A 21,760-nucleotide genomic window follows, 5' to 3' on the forward strand; every position below is an offset into this window, starting at 1 on the left:
ATAGTGTTGATGTCTTCATTATTATTCTACAATGTAGAAAATAGTAAAAATAAAGAAACAAATTTGAATGAGTTGGTTCCGACATCGCTCGTCCTAATATTTATATATTTCTTAATTCCATTATTTTTCTTTAAGATTTGTGTGTTTTGTTGTGAATTGTTAGATATTACTGCACTGTTGGAGCTAGGAACACAGACATTTAGCTATAACATCTGCTAAACATGTGTATGCGACAAATACAATTTTATTTGACCTGACTAAGAATAACACTCAGACTTTAACATATGAGGAAACTCACAGACACACAGACACACACACACACACACACACACACACACACACACACACACACACACAGACTTACAGTGTGATGACTGATAGCTCTGACATCCTGCAGGAATGTTGTACAGCCTGAGTGGGCTCACTGAAGCATTTCTGAGCACAGCTGCTACAATAGAGACAGACAGACAGACAGACAGACAGACAGACAGACAGACAGACCCAAAGACAGACAGACAGACAGACCCAAAGACGGACAGACACAGACAGACAGACAGACACAGACAGACAGACCCAAAGACGGACAGACACAGACAGACAGACAGACAGACCCAAAGACGGACAGACACAGACAGACAGACAGACCCAAAGACGGACAGACACAGACAGACAGACAGACCCAAAGACGGACAGACACAGACAGACACCACCAGTAAAACACACACAGTCACACACAGAAGTCTTAACTATACAGCACATCAGACAGTCTCATTAAACACCTCTTCTTATAAAAGACTAGACCGCGGCTAATATAAACAGACCACATTATGTCGATGAGCTAAAGATTCCAGCAGCCTTCATAGACATGTGGCTATAGAGGTGGAGCTAAGACCAGGTATTTACAGGTAGATACTGGACATAGAGGTAGGGCTAAGACCAGGTACTTACAGGTAGATACTGGACACAGAGGATGGGCTAAGACCAGGTACTTACAGGTAGATACTGGACTCATTCCCTCTGATGTCAGGAGACTGCAGCTTCTGGACCAGAATGACTATGATCCCAACAAACAGGACAAAGTTGATCTAGAGAAGCACATAGCAAGGATGATTATCGTTATTACATTACTGTTATCATCATTACTTTTCAAGTTTTAACACAAGAATACACACCAAAACTCAATCTACCAAAATGCAGTAGATCTAAGACCGGTCAGACGAAGTTGTATTAATGTGGGGAGGAGATATAATAGATTCTCAATCTGATTTGATCTTTATTTAACGAGGCAAGTCAGTTACAATGACGGCCCACCAGAAGGCAAAAGGCCTCCTGTGGAGACGGGGGCCTGGGATTAAAAATACAAATATAGGACAAAACACACTTCACGACAAGAGAGACAACACAACACTACATAAAGAGAGACACCACAACACTACATAAAGAGAGACCTAACACAACACTACATAAAGAGAGACACCACAACACTACATAAAGAGAGACACCACAACACTACATAAAGAGAGACCTAAGACAACACAACACTACATAAAGAGAGACATCACAACACTACATAAAGAGAGACAACACAACACTACATAAAGAGAGACCTAAGACACCACAACACTACATAAAGAGAGACACCACAACACTACATAAAGAGAGACACCACAACACTACATAAAGAGAGACCTAAGACAACACAACACTACATAAAGAGAGACCTAAGACACCACAACACTACATAAAGAGAGACCTAAGACAACACAACACTACATAAAGAGAGACCTAAGACACCACAACACTACATAAAGAGAGACAACACAACACTACATAAAGAGAGACCTAAGACAACACAACACTACATAAAGAGAGACCTAAGACAACACAACACTACATAAAGAGAGACCTAAGACACCACAACACTACATAAAGAGAGACAACACAACACTACATAAAGAGAGACCTAAGACAACACAACACTACATAAAGAGAGACCTAAGACAACACAACACTACATAAAGAGAGACCTAAGACAACACAACACTACATAAAGAGAGACCTAAGACAACACAACACTACATAAAGAGAGACCTAAGACAACACAACACTACATAAAGAGAGACCTAAGACAACAACACAGCATGGCAGCAATACATGACAACACAGCATGGCAGCAACACATGACAACACAACATGGCAGCAATACATGACAACACAGCATGGCAGCAACACATGACAACACAGCATGGCAGCAACACATGGCAACACAGCATGGCAGCAACACATGACAACACAGCATGGCAGCAACACATGGCAACACAACATGGCAGCAACACATGACGACACAGCATGGCAGCAACACATGACGACACAGCATGGCAGCAACACATGACAACACAGCATGGCAGCAACACATGGCAACACAGCATGGCAGCAACACATGGCAACACAGCATGGCAGCAACACATGACAACACAGCATGGCAGCAACACATGGCAACACAACATGGCAGCAACACATGACGACACAGCATGGCAGCAACACATGACGACACAGCATGGCAGCAACACATGACAACACAACATGACAGCAATACATGACAACACAGCATGACAGTAACACAACATGACAACACCATGGTAGCAGCACAACATGGCAGCAACGCAACATGACAACAACACAACATGACAACAACATGGCAGCAGCACAACATGGCAGCAACACAACATGACAACAACACAACATGACAACAACATGGCAGCAGCACAACATGGCAGCAACACAACATGACAACAACACAACATGACAACAACATGGCAGCAGCAAAACATGGCAGCAACACAACATGACAACAACACAACATGACAACAACATGGCAGCAGCACAACATGGCAGCAACACAACATGACAACAACACAACATGGCAATATTATAGTTATTGAGAAATGGCACCCTACTCCCTACATAGTGCACTACTTTTCCAATCAAATGTTATCATGTTGTCACATGCGCCGAATACAACAAGTGTAGACCTCAACGTGCAATGCTTACTTACATGCCCTTAACCAACAATGCAGTTTTACAAAAAACTAAATAAATGTAGTAAATAAACTAAAGTTAAAAAAATAACAACAACAATGAAATAACAATAACAAGGCCATATACAGGGGGTACCGGAACCGAGTCAATGTGGAGGCTATATACAGGGGGTACCGGAACCGAGTCAATGTGGAGGCTATATACAGGGTATTACGGTACAGAGTCAATGTGGAGGCTATATACAGGGGGTACCGGAACCGAGTCAATGTGGAGGCTATATGCAGGGGGTACCGGAACCGAGTCAATGTGGAGGCTATATACAGGGGGTACCGGTACAGAGTCAATGTGGAGGCTATATACAGGGGGTACCGGTACAGAGTCAATGTGGAGGCTATATACAGGGGGTACCGGTACAGAGTCAAAGTGGAGGCTATATACAGGGTATTACGGTACAGAGTCAATGTGGAGGCTATATACAGGGGGTGCCGGTACAGAGTCAATGTGGAGGCTATATACAGGGGGTACCGGTACAGAGTCAATGTGGAGGCTATATACAGGGGGTACCAGTACAGAGTCAATGTGGAGGCTATATACAGGGGGTGCCGGTACAGAGTCAATGTGGAGGCTATATACAGGGGGTACCGGTACAGAGTCAATGTGGAGGCTATATACAGGGGGTACCGGTACAGAGTCAAAGTGGAGGCTATATACAGGGTATTACGGTACAGAGTCAATGTGGAGGCTATATACAGGGTATTACGGTACAGAGTCAATGTGGAGGCTATATACAGGGGGTACCGGTACAGAGTCAATGTGGAGGCTATATACAGGGTATTACGGTACAGAGTCAATGTGGAGGCTATATACAGGGGGTACTGGTACAGAGTCAATGTGGAGGCTATATACAGGGTATTACGGTACAGAGTCAATGTGGAGGCTATATACAGGGGGTACCGGTACAGAGTCAATGTGGAGGCTATATACAGGGGGTACCAGTACAGAGTCAATGTGGAGGCTATATACAGGGGGTACCGGTACAGAGTCAATGTGGAGGCTATATACAGGGGGTACCGGTACAGAGTCAATGTGGAGGCTATATACAGGGGGTACCGGTACAGAGTCAAAGTGGAGGCTATATACAGGGTATTACGGTACAGAGTCAATGTGGAGGCTATATACAGGGTATTACGGTACAGAGTCAATGTGGAGGCTATATACAGGGGGTACCGGTACAGAGTCAATGTGGAGGCTATATACAGGGTATTACGGTACAGAGTCAATGTGGAGGCTATATACAGGGGGTACCGGTACAGAGTCAATGTGGAGGCTATATACAGGGTATTACGGTACAGAGTCAATGTGGAGGCTATATACAGGGGGTACCGGTACAGAGTCAATGTGGAGGCTATATACAGGGGGTACCAGTACAGAGTCAATGTGGAGGCTATATACAGGGGGTACCGGTACAGAGTCAATGTGGAGGCTATATACAGGGGGTACCGGTACAGAGTCAATGTGGAGACTATATACAGGGGGTACCGGTACAGAGTCAATGTGGAGGCTATATACAGGGTATTACGGTACAGAGTCAATGTGGAGGCTATATACAGGGGGTACCGGAACCGAGTCAATGTGGAGGCTATATACAGGGGGTACCGGAACCGAGTCAATGTGGAGGCTATATACAGGGGGTACCGGTACAGAGTCAATGTGGAGGCTATATACATGGTATTACGGTACAGAGTCAATGTGGAGGCTATATACAGGGGGTACCGGTACAGAGTCAATGTGGAGGCTATATACAGGGTATTACGGTACAGAGTCAATGTGGAGGCTATATACAGGGGGTACCGGTACAGAGTCAATGTGGAGGCTATATACAGGGTATTACGGTACAGAGTCAATGTGGAGGCTATATACAGGGGGTACCGGTACAGAGTCAATGTGGAGGCTATATACAGGGTATTACGGTACAGAGTCAATGTGGAGGCTATATACAGGGGGTACCGGTACAGAGTCAAAGTGGAGGCTATATACAGGGTATTACGGTACAGAGTCAATGTGGAGGCTATATACAGGGTATTACGGTACAGAGTCAATGTGGAGGCTATATACAGGGGGTACCGGTACAGAGTCAAAGTGGAGGCTATATACAGGGTATTACGGTACAGAGTCAATGTGGAGGCTATATACAGGGGGTACCGGTACAGAGTCAATGTGGAGGCTATATACAGGGTATTACGGTACAGAGTCAATGTGGAGGCTATATACAGGGGGTACCGGTACAGAGTCAATGTGGAGGCTATATACAGGGGGTACCAGTACAGAGTCAATGTGGAGGCTATATACAGGGGGTACCGGTACAGAGTCAATGTGGAGGCTATATACAGGGGGTACCGGTACAGAGTCAATGTGGAGACTATATACAGGGGGTACCGGTACAGAGTCAATGTGGAGGCTATATACAGGGTATTACGGTACAGAGTCAATGTGGAGGCTATATACAGGGGGTACCGGAACCGAGTCAATGTGGAGGCTATATACAGGGGGTACCGGAACCGAGTCAATGTGGAGGCTATATACAGGGGGTACCGGTACAGAGTCAATGTGGAGGCTATATACATGGTATTACGGTACAGAGTCAATGTGGAGGCTATATACAGGGGGTACCGGTACAGAGTCAATGTGGAGGCTATATACAGGGTATTACGGTACAGAGTCAATGTGGAGGCTATATACAGGGGGTACCGGTACAGAGTCAATGTGGAGGCTATATACAGGGTATTACGGTACAGAGTCAATGTGGAGGCTATATACAGGGGGTACCGGTACAGAGTCAATGTGGAGGCTATATACAGGGTATTACGGTACAGAGTCAATGTGGAGGCTATATACAGGGGGTACCGGTACAGAGTCAATGTGGAGGCTATATACAGGGGGTACCAGTACAGAGTCAATGTGGAGGCTATATACAGGGGGTACCGGTACAGAGTCAATGTGGAGGCTATATACAGGGGGTACCGGTACAGAGTCAATGTGGAGGCTACATACAGGGGGTACCGGTACAGAGTCAATGTGGAGGCTATATACAGGGGGTACCGGTACAGAGTCAATGTGGAGGCTATATACAGGGGGTACCGGTACCGAGTCAATATGGAGGCTATATACAGGGGGTACCGGTACAGAGTCAATGTGGAGGCTATATACAGGGGGCACCGGTACAGAGTCAATGTGGAGGCTATATTCAGGGGGTACCGGTACCGAGTCAATGTGCGAGGGTACAGATTAGTAGAGGTAACTGAGGTAATATGTACATGTAGGTAGGAGTAAATTGATTGTAAATAGTCCATTTGATTAGCTGTTCAGCAGTCTTATGGGGCTAGAAACTGTTAAGCCGTTTGGATCTATACTGAGGTAGTATACTCCTCGATGCCATGGGATGAATCCCAGAACATATTCCAGCCTGTGCTAGCAAAACAGTCCTGTAGCTTAGCATCTGCGTCATCTGACCACTTCAGTATCCAGCGAGTCACTGGTACTTCCTGCTTTAGTTTTCACTTGTAAGCAGAAATCAGGAGGATAGAACTATTGTCAGATTTACCAAATGGAGGGTGAGTGAAAGTGGTCTACAATTTGTTTTCCTCTGGTTGCACAGAAATTAGGTAAAACTAATTTAAGGTTCCCGGCCACTAGGAGCACCGCCTCTGGATGAGCATTTTCTTATTTGCCTATGGCCTTATACTGCTCGCTATCCGAGTGGCTACTCCTGTCTATCGTCTCTGTCCCGAAGCAAGCACCAGTTAGCCTGGAACTAGCCTTGAGCTAGGCCCATCCCCCGGGTAGCCAAACAATATATTCCATATGTGAGTCTCTCACTGTTGCCGCCTGTTATAGACCCCCCTCAGCTCCCAGCTGTGCCCTGGACACCATATGTGAATTGATTGCCCCCATCTATCTTCAGAGTTCGTTCTGTTAGGTGACCTGAACTGGAATATACTTAACACCCCAGCAGTCCTACAATCTAAGCTAGATGCCCTCAACCTCACACAAATTATCAAGGAAACCACCAGGTACAACCCTAAATCCGTAAACATGGGCACCCTCATAGATATTATCCTGACCAACTTGCCCTCCAAATACACCTCCGCTGTCTTCAACCAGGATCTCAGCGATTACTGCCTCATTGCCTGTGTGCGTAATGGGTCCGCGGTCAAACGCTCCCTAAAACACTTCTGTAAGCAGGCCTTTCTAATCGACCTGGCCCGGGTATCCTGGAAGGATTTTGACCTCATCCCGTCAGTAGAGGATGCCTGGTTGCTCTTTAAAAGTGCTTTCCTCACCATCTTAAATAAGCAAGCCCCTTTCAAAAAATGTAGAACCAGGAACAGATATAGCCCTTGGTTCACTCCAGACCTGACTGTCCTTGAACAGCACAAAACACATCCTGTGGCGTTCTGCATTAGCATCGAACAGCCCCCGCGATTCGCAGCTTTTCAGGGAAGTCAGGAACTAATACACTTAGTCAGATAGGAAAGCTAAGGCTAGCTTTTTCAAACAGAAATTTGCTTCCTGTAGCACAAATTCCAAAACGTTTTGGGACACTGTAAAGTCCATGGAGAATAAGAGCACCTCCTCTCAGCTGCCCACTGCACTGAGGCTAGGAAACACTGTCACCACCGTTAAATCTACGATAATCGATCATTTCAATAAGCAATTCTTCCACCGCTGGCCATGCTTTCCACCTGGTTACCCCTACCCCGGCCAACATCTCAACACCCCCGGCAGCAACTTGCCCCCTCGCTTCTCCTTCACCCGATGTTCTGAAAGAGCTGCAAAATATGGATCCCTACAAATCAGCTGGGCTAGACAATCAGAACCCTCTCTTCCTAAAATTATCCGCAGAAATGGTTGCAACCCCTATTACTAGCTTATTCAACCTCTCTTTCATCCCCAAAGATTGGAAAGCTGCAGCGGTCATACCCCTCTTCAAAGGGGGAGAAACTCTAGACCCAAACTGTTACAGACCTATATCCATCCTGCCCTGCCTCTAGACCCAAACTATTACAGACCTATATCCATCCTGCCCTGCCTCTAGACCCAAACTATTACAGACCTATATCCATCCTGCCCTGCCTCTAGACCCAAACTGTTACAGACCTATATCCATCCTGCCCTGCCTCTAGACCCAAACTATTACAGACCTATATCCATCCTGCCCTGCCTCTAGACCCAAACTATTACAGACCTATATCCATCCTGCCCTGCCTCTAGACCCAAACTGTTACAGACCTATATCCATGCTGCCCTGCCTCTAGACCCAAACTATTACAGACCTATATCCATCCTGCCCTGCCTCTAGACCCAAACTATTACAGACCTATATCCATCCTGCCCTGCCGTTCTAAAGTCTTTGAAAGCCAAGTTAACAAACAGATCACTGACCATTTCGAATCCCACCGTACCTTCTCCATTATGCAATCTGGTTTCCGAGCTGGTCATGGGTTCACCTCAGCCACGCTCAGGTCCTAAACAATATTATAACCACCATCGATAAAAGACTGTGTACTGTGCAGCCGTCTTCATCGACCTGGCCAAGGCTTTCGACTCAGTCAATCACCGCATTCTTATCGGCAGACTCAATAACCTTGATTTCTCAAATGACTGTCTGGCCTGGTTCACTAACTACTTCTCAGATAGAGCTCAGTGTGTCAAATCGGAGGGCCTGTTGTCCGGACCTCTGGCAGTCTCTGTGGGGGTGCCACAGGGTTCAATTCTCGGGCCGACTCTTTTCTCTGTATATATCAATGATGTCACTCTTGCTGCTGGTGATTCTCTGATCCACCTCTACGCAGACGACACCATTCTGTATACATCTGGTCCTTCTTTGGACACTGTGTTAACTAACCTCCAGACGAGCTTCAATGCCATACAACTCTCCTTCCGTGGCCTCCAACTGCTCTTAAACGCTAGTAAAACTAAACGCATGCTGTTCAACCGATCGCTGCCCGCACCCTCCAGCCCGACAAGCATCACTATTCCGGACGGTTCTGACCTAGAATATGTGGACAACTACAAATACCTAGGTGTCTGGTTAGACTGTAAACTCTCCTTCCAGACTCACATTAAGCATCTCCAATCCAAAATTAAATCTAGAATCGGCTTCCTATTTCGCAACAAAGCCTCCTTCACTCATGCTGTCAAACATACCCTCATAAAACAGACTATCCTACCAATCCTTGACATCGGTGATGTCATCTATAAAATAGCCTCCAACACTCTGCTCAGCAAACTGGATTTAGTCTATCACAGTGCCATCTGTTTTTATCACCAAAGCCCCATATACTACCCACCACTGCGACCTGTATGCTCTCGTTGGCTGGCCCTCACTACATATCCGTCGCCAAACCCACTGGCACCAGGTCATCTATAAGTCTCTGCTAGGTAAAGCCCCACCTTATCTCAGCTCACTGGTGACCATAGCAACACCCCGCCAACACTTCCTTTGGCATTTCCTTCCAGTTCTCTGTTGCCAATGACTGGAACGAATTGCAAAAATCTCTAAAGCTGTACACAGCCCATCTGTAAATAGACCACCCAACTACCTCATCCCATATTATTACTTACCCTCTTGCTCTTTTGCACCCCAGTATCTCTATTTGCACATCGTCATCTGCACATCTATCACTCCAGTGTTAATGCTAAATTGTAATTATTTTCACCTCTATGGCCTATTTATTGCCTTCCTCCCTAATCTTCTACATTTGCACACACTGTACATATATACTTTCATTTTTATTTTATTTTGTGTGTTTGACTGTACGTTTGTTTATGTGTAACTGTGTGTTGTTGTTTTTGTCTAACTACTTTGCTTTATCTTGGCCAGGTCACAGTTGTAAATGAGGACTTGTTCTCAACTGGCCTACCTGGTTAAATAAAGGGTTAGGGTTATATATATATAAATACCTGGTTAAATAAAGGGTTATATATATAAACACCTGGTTAAATAAAGGGTTATATATATAAATACCTGGTTAAATAAAGGGTTATGGTTATATATATAAATACCTGGTTAAATAAAGGGTTAGGGTTATATATATAAATACCTGGTTAAATAAAGGGTTATATATATAAATACCTGGTTAAATAAAGGGTTATATATATAAATACCTGGTTAAATAAAGGGTTAGGGTTATATATATAAATACCTGGTTAAATAAAGGGTTAGGGTTATATATATATAAATACCTGGTTAAATAAAGGGTTATATATATATATACCTGGTTAAATAAAGGGTTAGAGTTATATATATATAAATACCTGGTTAAATAAAGGGTTATATATATATATACCTGGTTAAATAAAGGGTTATATATATATATACCTGGTTAAATAAAGGGTTATATATATAAATACCTGGTTAAATAAAGGGTTAGGGTTATATATATAAATACCTGGTTAAATAAAGGGTTATATATATAAATACCTGGTTAAATAAAGGGTTATATATATAAATACCTGGTTAAATAAAGGGTTATATATATAAATACCTGGTTAAATAAAGGGTTAGGGTTATATATATAAATACCTGGTTAAATAAAGGGTTAGGGTAATATATATAAATACCTGGTTAAATAAAGGGTTATATATATATATATATAAATACCTGGTTAAATAAAGGGTTATATATATAAATACCTGGTTAAATAAAGGGTTATATATATATATAAATACATGGTTAAATAAAGGGTTATATATATATATAAATACCTGGTTAAATAAAGGTGAAATACAAAATAAGATAAAAACTGGCAAGTGTCTTCACTGACATCTTCAACATCTCCCTGTCCGAGTCTGTAATGCCTACATGTTTCAAGTAGACCACCATAGTCCCTGTGACCAAAGAAGCGAAGGTAACCTGTCTAAATGACTACTGACCTCTTGCACTCACATCGGTAGCCATGAAGTGCTTTGAAAGGCTGGTAATGGCTCACATCAACACCATCATCCCAGAAACCCTAGACCCACTCCAATTCACATACCGCCCTAACAAATCCACAGGTGATGCAGTCTCTATTGCACCCCACACTGCCTTTTCCCACATGGATAAAAGGAACACCTATGTGAGAATGCTGTTCATCGACTACAGCTCAGCGTTCAACACCATAGTGACCTCAAAACTCATCACTATGCTAAGGACCCTGGGACTAAACACCTCCCTCTGCAACTGGATCCTGGACTTCCTGACGAGCCGCCCCCCAGGTAACAACACATCTGCCACGCTGATCCTCAACACGGGGGCCCCTCAGGGGTTCGTGCTCAATTCCCTCCTGTACTCCCTGTTCACCCACGACTGCTTGGCCAAACACGACTCTAATATCATCATTAAGTTTGATGACGACAAAACAGTGGTAGGTCTGATCACTGACAACGATGAGACAGCCCTTAGGGAGCAGGTCAGAGACCTGGCAGTGTGGTGCCAGGACAACAACCTCTCCCTCAATGTGATCAAGACAAAGGAGCTGATCGTGGACTACAGGAAAAGGTGGGCCGAACAGGCCCCCATTAACAACAACGGGGCTGCAGTGCAGCAGGTCGAGAGATTCAAGTTCCTTGGTGTCCACATCACCAACGAGCTCTCATGGTCCAAACACACCAAGACAGACGTGAAGAGGGCACGACAAAACCTTTTCCCCCTCAGGAGATTGGCATGAGATCCTCAAAAAAGTTCTACAGCTGCACCATCGAGAGCATCCTGACCTCTTGCATCACCACCTGGTATGGTAACTGCTCAGCATCTGACCATAAGGCGCTACAGAGGGACATTGAGGGAGAGGTTGTTGTCCTGGCACCACACTGCCAGGTCTCTGACCTGCTCCCTATAGGCTCTCATCGTTGTTGGTTATCAGGTCTACCACAGTTATATAATAGCTCAGGCTCTCATCGTCATTGGTTATCAGGTCTACCACCGTTATATAATAGCTCAGGTTCTCATCGTTGTTGGTTATCAGGTCTCTGACCTCCTCCCTATAGGCTCTCATCGTCATTGGTTATCAGGTCTACCACCGTTATATAATAGCTCAGGCTCTCATCATCATTGGTTATCAGGTCTACCACAGTTATATAATAGCTCAGGCTCTCATCGTCATTGGTTATCAGGTCTACCACCGTTATATAATAGCTCAGGTTCTCATCATTGTTGGTTATCAGGTCTCTGACCTCCTCCCTATAGGCTCTCATCGTCATTGGTTATCAGGTCTACCACCGTTATATAATAGCTCAGGCTCTCATCATCATTGGTTATCAGGTCTACCACAGCTATATAATAGCTCAAGCTCTCATCGTCGTTGGTTATCAGGTCTACCACCGTTATATAATAGCTCTCTAAGGTCTAAGAGGAAGAACTAAACCTTGTGTATTCTACTATTACTACTTTCAAGAGGAAGTTGAAAGCCTGAGACTGAGTTCCTGAAACTCAGCGTCCCCACCCCCCCGCACGACCCTTTGACCCACAGTTTGAGAACCACTGATCTAGGGAATAGGGTTCCATTTGGGTCAGCCGTGATAAAATAAAGCCTGTTCCACCCACCATGATGGAGACGACCGTAGGTCCCTTGATCACCCACCAGAGGGCAGTGGTGTTGTTGGTATCCCAGCAACTACAGGGTACAGGACAAGAGACACAGCAGGGGGTGAGAGTGATATTGTCCCAAAAGGCAACCTATGCCCTTTATAGTGCGTATGACCAGGGCCCATAGGGAATAGGGCACTATATAGGGAATAGTGCACTATATAGGGAATAGGGCTCCGTTTGGGACACAATTATTATTATACATATTATAAGGTTCTAAACGATGACATCACATCAGCGATAATAAATAAATATATTAGGCTGTGATATAGCCTTCACCTGGTACAGGTTATTAAAGGAATTACATTAAATACCTTCACCTGGTACAGGCTATTAAAGGAATTACATTAAAATACCTTCACCTGGTACAGGCTAAAGGAAGTACATTAAAAACCTTCACCTGGTACAGGCTAAAGGAAGTACATTAAAATACCTTCACCTGGTACAGGCTAAAGGAAGTACATTAAAATATCTTCACCTGGTACAGGCTAAAAGAATGACATTAAAATACCTTCACCTGGTACAGGCTAAAGGAATTACATTAAAATACCTTCACCTGGTACAGGCTAAAGGAAGTACATTAAAAACCTTCACCTGGTACAGGTTACAGGAAGTACATTAAAAACCTTCACCTGGTACAGGCTAAAGGAATGACATTAAAATACCTGGTACAGGCTAAAGGAAGTACATTAAAAACCTTCACCTGGTACAGGCTAAAGGAAGTACATTAAAATACCTTCACCTGGTACAGGCTAAAGGAAGTACATTAAAATACCTTCACCTGGTACAGGCTAAAAGAATGACATTAAAATACCTTCACCTGGTACAGGCTAAAGGAATTACATTAAAATACCTTCACCTGGTACAGGCTAAAGGAAGAACATTAAAAACCTTCACCTGGTACAGGTTACAGGAAGTACATTAAAAACCTTCACCTGGTACAGGCTAAAGGAATGACATTAAAATACCTGGTACAGGCTAAAGGAAGTACATTAAAAACCTTCACCTGGTACAGGCTAAAGGAATGACATTAAAATACCTGGTACAGGCTAAAGGAAGTACATTAAAAACCTTCACCTGGTACAGGCTAAAGGAAGTACATTAAAATACCTTCACCTGGTACAGGCTAAAGGAAGTACATTAAAAACCTTCACCTGGTACAGGCTAAAGGAATGACATTAAAATACCTTCACCTGGTACAGGCTAAAGGAAGTACATTAAAATACCTTCACCTGGTACAGGCTAAAGGAAGTACATTAAAAACCTTCACCTGGTACAGGCTAAAGGAATGACATTAAAATACCTGGTACAGGCTAAAGGAAGTACATTAAAAACCTTCACCTGGTACAGGCTAAAGGAAGTACATTAAAATACCTTCACCTGGTACAGGCTAAAGGAAGTACATTAAAAACCTTCACCTGGTACAGGCTAAAGGAATTACATTAAAAACCTTCACCTGGTACAGGCTAAAGGAATGACATTAAAAACCTTCACCTGGTACAGGCTAAAAGAATGACATTAAAATACCTTCACCTGGTACAGGCTAAAGGAATTACATTAAAATACCTTCACCTGGTACAGGCTAAAGGAATGACATTAAAATACCTTCACCTGGTACAGGTTACAGGAAGTACATTAAAATACCTGGTACAGGCTAAAGGAAGTACATTAAAATACCTGGTACAGGCTAAAGGAAGTACATTAAAATACCTGGTACAGGCTAAAGGAATGACATTAAAATACCTGGTACAGGCTAAAGGAATTACATTAAAATACCTGGTACAGGCTAAAGGAAGTACATTAAAATACCTGGTACAGGCTAAAGGAAGTACATTAAAATACCTGGTACAGGCTAAAGGAAGTACATTAAAATACCTGGTACAGGCTAAAGGAAGTACATTAAAATACCTTCACCTGGTACAGGCTAAAGGAAGTACATTAAAATACCTTCACCTGGTACAGGCTAAAGGAAGTACATTAAAATACCTGGTACAGGCTAAAGGAAGTACATTAAATACCTGGTACAGGCTAAAGGAAGTACATTAAAATACCTGGTACAGGCTAAAGGAAGTACATTAAAATACCTTCACCTGGTACAGGCTAAAGGAATTACATTAAAATACCTTCACCTGGTACAGGCTAAAGGAAGTACATTAAAAACCTTCACCTGGTACAGGTTACAGGAAGTACATTAAAAACCTTCACCTGGTACAGGCTAAAGGAATGACATTAAAATACCTGGTACAGGCTAAAGGAAGTACATTAAAAACCTTCACCTGGTACAGGCTAAAGGAAGTACATTAAAATACCTTCACCTGGTACAGGCTAAAGGAAGTACATTAAAATACCTTCACCTGGTACAGGCTAAAATAATGACATTAAAATACCTTCACCTGGTACAGGCTAAAGGAATTACATTAAAATACCTTCACCTGGTACAGGCTAAAGGAAGTACATTAAAAACCTTCACCTGGTACAGGTTACAGGAAGTACATTAAAAACCTTCACCTGGTACAGGCTAAAGGAATGACATTAAAATACCTGGTACAGGCTAAAGGAAGTACATTAAAAACCTTCACCTGGTACAGGCTAAAGGAATGACATTAAAATACCTGGTACAGGCTAAAGGAAGTACATTAAAAACCTTCACCTGGTACAGGCTAAAGGAAGTACATTAAAATACCTTCACCTGGTACAGGCTAAAGGAAGTACATTAAAAACCTTCACCTGGTACAGGCTAAAGGAATGACATTAAAATACCTTCACCTGGTACAGGCTAAAGGAAGTACATTAAAATACCTTCACCTGGTACAGGCTAAAGGAAGTACATTAAAAACCTTCACCTGGTACAGGCTAAAGGAATGACATTAAAATACCTGGTACAGGCTAAAGGAAGTACATTAAAAACCTTCACCTGGTACAGGCTAAAGGAAGTACATTAAAATACCTTCACCTGGTACAGGCTAAAGGAAGTACATTAAAAACCTTCACCTGGTACAGGCTAAAGGAATTACATTAAAAACCTTCACCTGGTACAGGCTAAAGGAATGACATTAAAAACCTTCACCTGGTACAGGCTAAAAGAATGACATTAAAATACCTTCACCTGGTACAGGCTAAAGGAATTACATTAAAATACCTTCACCTGGTACAGGCTAAAGGAATGACATTAAAATACCTTCACCTGGTACAGGTTACAGGAAGTACATTAAAATACCTGGTACAGGCTAAAGGAAGTACATTAAAATACCTGGTACAGGCTAAAGGAAGTACATTAAAATACCTGGTACAGGCTAAAGGAATGACATTAAAATACCTGGTACAGGCTAAAGGAATTACATTAAAATACCTGGTACAGGCTAAAGGAAGTACATTAAAATACCTGGTACAGGCTAAAGGAAGTACATTAAAATACCTGGTACAGGCTAAAGGAAGTACATTAAAATACCTGGTACAGGCTAAAGGAAGTACATTAAAATACCTTCACCTGGTACAGGCTAAAGGAAGTACATTAAAATACCTTCACCTGGTACAGGCTAAAGGAAGTACATTAAAATACCTGGTACAGGCTAAAGGAAGTACATTAAATACCTGGTACAGGCTAAAGGAAGTACATTAAAATACCTGGTACAGGCTAAAGGAAGTACATTAAAATACCTTCACCTGGTACAGGCTAAAGGAATTACATTAAAATACCTGGTACAGGCTAAAGGAAGTACATTAAAATACCTGGTACAGGCTAAAGGAATGACATTAAAATACCTGGTACAGGCTAAAGGAATTACATTAAAATACCTGGTACAGGCTAAAGGAAGTACATTAAAATACCTGGTACAGGCTAAAGGAAGTACATTAAAATACCTGGTACAGGCTAAAGGAAGTACATTAAAATACCTGGTACAGGCTAAAGGAAGTACATTAAAATACCTTCACCTGGTACAGGCTAAAGGAAGTACATTAAAATACCTTCACCTGGTACAGGCTAAAGGAAGTACATTAAAATACCTGGTACAGGCTAAAGGAAGTACATTAAATACCTGGTACAGGCTAAAGGAAGTACATTAAAATACCTGGTACAGGCTAAAGGAAGTACATTAAAATACCTTCACATGGAACAGGCTAAAGGAAGTACATTAAAATACCTTCACCTGGTACAGGCTAAAGGAAGTACATTAAAATACCTGGTACAGGCTAAAGGAAGTACATTAAAATACCTGGTACAGGCTAAAGGAAGTACATTAAAATACCTGGTACAGGCTAAAGGAATTACATTAAATACCTTCACCTGGTACAGGCTAAAGGAAGTACATTAAAATACCTGGTACAGGCTAAAGGAATTACATTAAATACCTTCACCTGGTACAGGCTAAAGGAAGTACATTAAAATACCTGGTACAGGCTAAAGGAATTACATTAAATACCTTCACCTGGTACAGGCTAAAGGAAGTACATTAAAATACCTGGTACAGGCTAAAGGAATTACATTAAATACCTTCACCTGGTACAGGCTAAAGGAATTACATTAAAAACCTTCACCTGGTACAGGCTAAAGGAATTACATTAAAAACCTTCACCTGGTACAGGCTAAAGGAAGTACATTAAAATACCTGGTACAGGCTAAAGGAATTACATTAAAAACCTTCACCTGGTACAGGCTAAAGGAATTACATTAAAATACCTTCACCTGGTACAGGCTAAAGGAATGACATTAAAATACCTGGTACAGGCTAAAGGAAGTACATTAAAAACCTTCACCTGGTACAGGCTAAAGGAAGTACATTAAAATACCTTCACCTGGTACAGGCTAAAGGAAGTACATTAAAAACCTTCACCTGGTACAGGCTAAAGGAATTACATTAAAAACCTTCACCTGGTACAGGCTAAAGGAATGACATTAAAAACCTTCACCTGGTACAGGCTAAAAGAATGACATTAAAATACCTTCACCTGGTACAGGCTAAAGGAATTACATTAAAATACCTTCACCTGGTACAGGCTAAAGGAATGACATTAAAATACCTTCACCTGGTACAGGTTACAGGAAGTACATTAAAATACCTGGTACAGGCTAAAGGAAGTACATTAAAATACCTGGTACAGGCTAAAGGAAGTACATTAAAATACCTGGTACAGGCTAAAGGAATGACATTAAAATACCTGGTACAGGCTAAAGGAATTACATTAAAATACCTGGTACAGGCTAAAGGAAGTACATTAAAATACCTGGTACAGGCTAAAGGAAGTACATTAAAATACCTGGTACAGGCTAAAGGAAGTACATTAAAATACCTGGTACAGGCTAAAGGAAGTACATTAAAATACCTTCACCTGGTACAGGCTAAAGGAAGTACATTAAAATACCTTCACCTGGTACAGGCTAAAGGAAGTACATTAAAATACCTGGTACAGGCTAAAGGAAGTACATTAAATACCTGGTACAGGCTAAAGGAAGTACATTAAAATACCTGGTACAGGCTAAAGGAAGTACATTAAAATACCTTCACCTGGTACAGGCTAAAGGAATTACATTAAAATACCTGGTACAGGCTAAAGGAAGTACATTAAAATACCTGGTACAGGCTAAAGGAATGACATTAAAATACCTGGTACAGGCTAAAGGAATTACATTAAAATACCTGGTACAGGCTAAAGGAAGTACATTAAAATACCTGGTACAGGCTAAAGGAAGTACATTAAAATACCTGGTACAGGCTAAAGGAAGTACATTAAAATACCTGGTACAGGCTAAAGGAAGTACATTAAAATACATTCACCTGGTACAGGCTAAAGGAAGTACATTAAAATACCTTCACCTGGTACAGGCTAAAGGAAGTACATTAAAATACCTGGTACAGGCTAAAGGAAGTACATTAAAATACCTGGTACAGGCTAAAGGAAGTACATTAAAATACCTGGTACAGGCTAAAGGAATTACATTAAATACCTTCACCTGGTACAGGCTAAAGGAAGTACATTAAAATACCTGGTACAGGCTAAAGGAATTACATTAAATACCTTCACCTGGTACAGGCTAAAGGAAGTACATTAAAATACCTGGTACAGGCTAAAGGAATTACATTAAATACCTTCACCTGGTACAGGCTAAAGGAAGTACATTAAAATACCTGGTACAGGCTAAAGGAATTACATTAAATACCTTCACCTGGTACAGGCTAAAGGAATTACATTAAAAACCTTCACCTGGTACAGGCTAAAGGAATTACATTAAAAACCTTCACCTGGTACAGGCTAAAGGAAGTACATTAAAATACCTGGTACAGGCTAAAGGAATTACATTAAAAACCTTCACCTGGTACAGGCTAAAGGAATTACATTAAAATACCTTCACCTGGTACAGGCTAAAGGAATTACATTAAAATACCTTCACCTGGTACAGGCTAAAGGAATTACATTAAAAACCTTCACCTGGTACAGGCTAAAGGAATTACATTAAAATACCTTCACCTGGTACAGGCTAAAGGAAGTACATTCAAATACCTGGTACAGGCTAAAGGAAGTACATTAAAATACCTGGTACAGGCTAAAGGAATTACATTAAATACCTTCACCTGGTACAGGCTAAAGGAAGTACATTAAAATACCTGGTACAGGCTAAAGGAATTACATTAAATACCTTCACTTGGTACAGGCTAAAGGAATTACATTAAAAACCTTCACCTGGTACAGGCTAAAGGAATTACATTAAAAACCTTCACCTGGTACAGGCTAAAGGAAGTACATTAAAATACCTGGTACAGGCTAAAGGAATTACATTAAAAACCTTCACCTGGTACAGGCTAAAGGAATTACATTAAAATACCTTCACCTGGTACAGGCTAAAGGAAGTACATTAAAAACCTTCACCTGGTACAGGTTACAGGAAGTACATTAAAAACCTTCACCTGGTACAGGCTAAAGGAAGTACATTAAAATACCTGGTACAGGCTAAAGGAATTACATTAAAATACCTTCACCTGGTACAGGCTAAAGGAATTACATTAAAATACCTTCACCTGGTACAGGCTAAATGAATTACATTAAAATACCTTCACCTGGTACAGGCTAAAGGAAGTACATTAAAAACCTTCACCTGGTACAGGCTAAAGGAAGTACATTAAAATACCTTCACCTGGTACAGGCTAAAGGAAGTACATTAAAATACCTGGTACAGGCTAAAGGAAGTACATTAAATACCTGGTACAGGCTAAAGGAATGACATTAAAATACCTGGTACAGGCTAAAGGAATTACATTAAAATACCTGGTACAGGCTAAAGGAAGTACATTAAAATACCTGGTACAGGCTAAAGGAAGTACATTAAAATACCTGGTACAGGCTAAAGGAAGTACATTAAAATACCTGGTACAGGCTAAAGGAAGTACATTAAAATACCTTCACCTGGTACAGGCTAAAGGAAGTACATTAAAATACCTTCACCTGGTACAGGCTAAAGGAAGTACATTAAAATACCTGGTACAGGCTAAAGGAAGTACATTAAATACCTGGTACAGGCTAAAGGAAGTACATTAAAATACCTGGTACAGGCTAAAGGAAGTACATTAAAATACCTTCACATGGTACAGGCTAAAGGAAGTACATTAAAATACCTTCACCTGGTACAGGCTAAAGGAAGTACATTAAAATACCTGGTACAGGCTAAAGGAAGCACATTAAAATACCTGGTACAGGCTAAAGGAAGTACATTAAAATACCTGGTACAGGCTAAAGGAATTACATTAAATACCTTCACCTGGTACAGGCTAAAGGAAGTACATTAAAATACCTGGTACAGGCTAAAGGAATTACATTAAATACCTTCACCTGGTACAGGCTAAAGGAAGTACATTAAAATACCTGGTACAGGCTAAAGGAATTACATTAAATACCTTCACCTGGTACAGGCTAAAGGAAGTACATTAAAATACCTGGTACAGGCTAAAGGAATTACATTAAATACCTTCACCTGGTACAGGCTAAAGGAATTACATTAAAAACCTTCACCTGGTACAGGCTAAAGGAATTACATTAAAAACCTTCACCTGGTACAGGCTAAAGGAAGTACATTAAAATACCTGGTACAGGCTAAAGGAATTACATTAAAAACCTTCACCTGGTACAGGCTAAAGGAATTACATTAAAATACCTTCACCTGGTACAGGCTAAAGGAATTACATTAAAATACCTTCACCTGGTACAGGCTAAAGGAATTACATTAAAAACCTTCACCTGGTACAGGCTAAAGGAATTACATTAAAATACCTTCACCTGGTACAGGCTAAAGGAAGTACATTAAAATACCTGGTACAGGCTAAAGGAAGTACATTAAAATACCTGGTACAGGCTAAAGGAATTACATTAAATACCTTCACCTGGTACAGGCTAAAGGAAGTACATTAAAATACCTGGTACAGGCTAAAGGAATTACATTAAATACCTTCACCTGGTACAGGCTAAAGGAATTACATTAAAAACCTTCACCTGGTACAGGCTAAAGGAATTACATTAAAAACCTTCACCTGGTACAGGCTAAAGGAAGTACATTAAAATACCTTCTACAGGCTAAAGGAATTACATTAAAAACCTTCACCTGGTACAGGCTAAAGGAATTACATTAAAATACCTTCACCTGGTACAGGCTAAAGGAAGTACATTAAAAACCTTCACCTGGTACAGGTTACAGGAAGTACATTAAAAACCTTCACCTGGTACAGGCTAAAGGAAGTACATTAAAATACCTGGTACAGGCTAAAGGAATTACATTAAAATACCTTCACCTGGTACAGGCTAAAGGAATTACATTAAAAACCTTCACCTGGTACAGGCTAAAGGAATTACATTAAAATACCTTCACCTGGTACAGGCTAAAGGAAGTACATTAAAAACCTTCACCTGGTACAGGCTAAAGGAAGTACATTAAAATACCTGGTACAGGCTAAAGGAAGTACATTAAAATACCTGGTACAGGCTAAAGGAATTACATTAAAATGTCATGTGCAGACTTTCTTTATTCAAAAGTTCACACGTTTGTTATTGAGGTATAAACAGACAGTGAATGTGCAGTTCCTAGGTCTGTTGTAAACATCTTTACATGAG

The 21,760-nt window shown here is 41.5% G+C and overlaps 1 protein-coding gene across 2 annotated transcripts in view; it reads right to left on the reverse strand.

Moving 5' to 3' along the window:
- The window catches only part of LOC110508271 (pituitary adenylate cyclase-activating polypeptide type I receptor), an 81,868-nt gene that overhangs the window by 8,459 nt on the left and 51,649 nt on the right, over positions 1 to 21,760 (reverse strand). The window contains exons 10-12 of one of the 2 annotated variants that reach the window (XM_090226136.1): positions 12,626 to 12,695; positions 994 to 1,085; positions 365 to 448 (exon numbers count right to left, since the gene is read on the reverse strand). In XM_090226136.1, the coding sequence (XP_090082262.1) occupies positions 365 to 448; positions 994 to 1,085; positions 12,626 to 12,695 (246 nt within the window). The remainder of the gene's footprint in view (positions 1 to 364; positions 449 to 993; positions 1,086 to 12,625; positions 12,696 to 21,760) is intronic. The other variant, XM_090226137.1, reaches the window with a different exon arrangement.

Source organism: Oncorhynchus mykiss, chromosome 28 (genome assembly GCF_057628025.1).
Source record: "Oncorhynchus mykiss isolate SJ-2025 chromosome 28, ASM5762802v1, whole genome shotgun sequence".
In the NCBI taxonomy this organism is placed as follows: domain Eukaryota; kingdom Metazoa; phylum Chordata; class Actinopteri; order Salmoniformes; family Salmonidae; genus Oncorhynchus; species Oncorhynchus mykiss.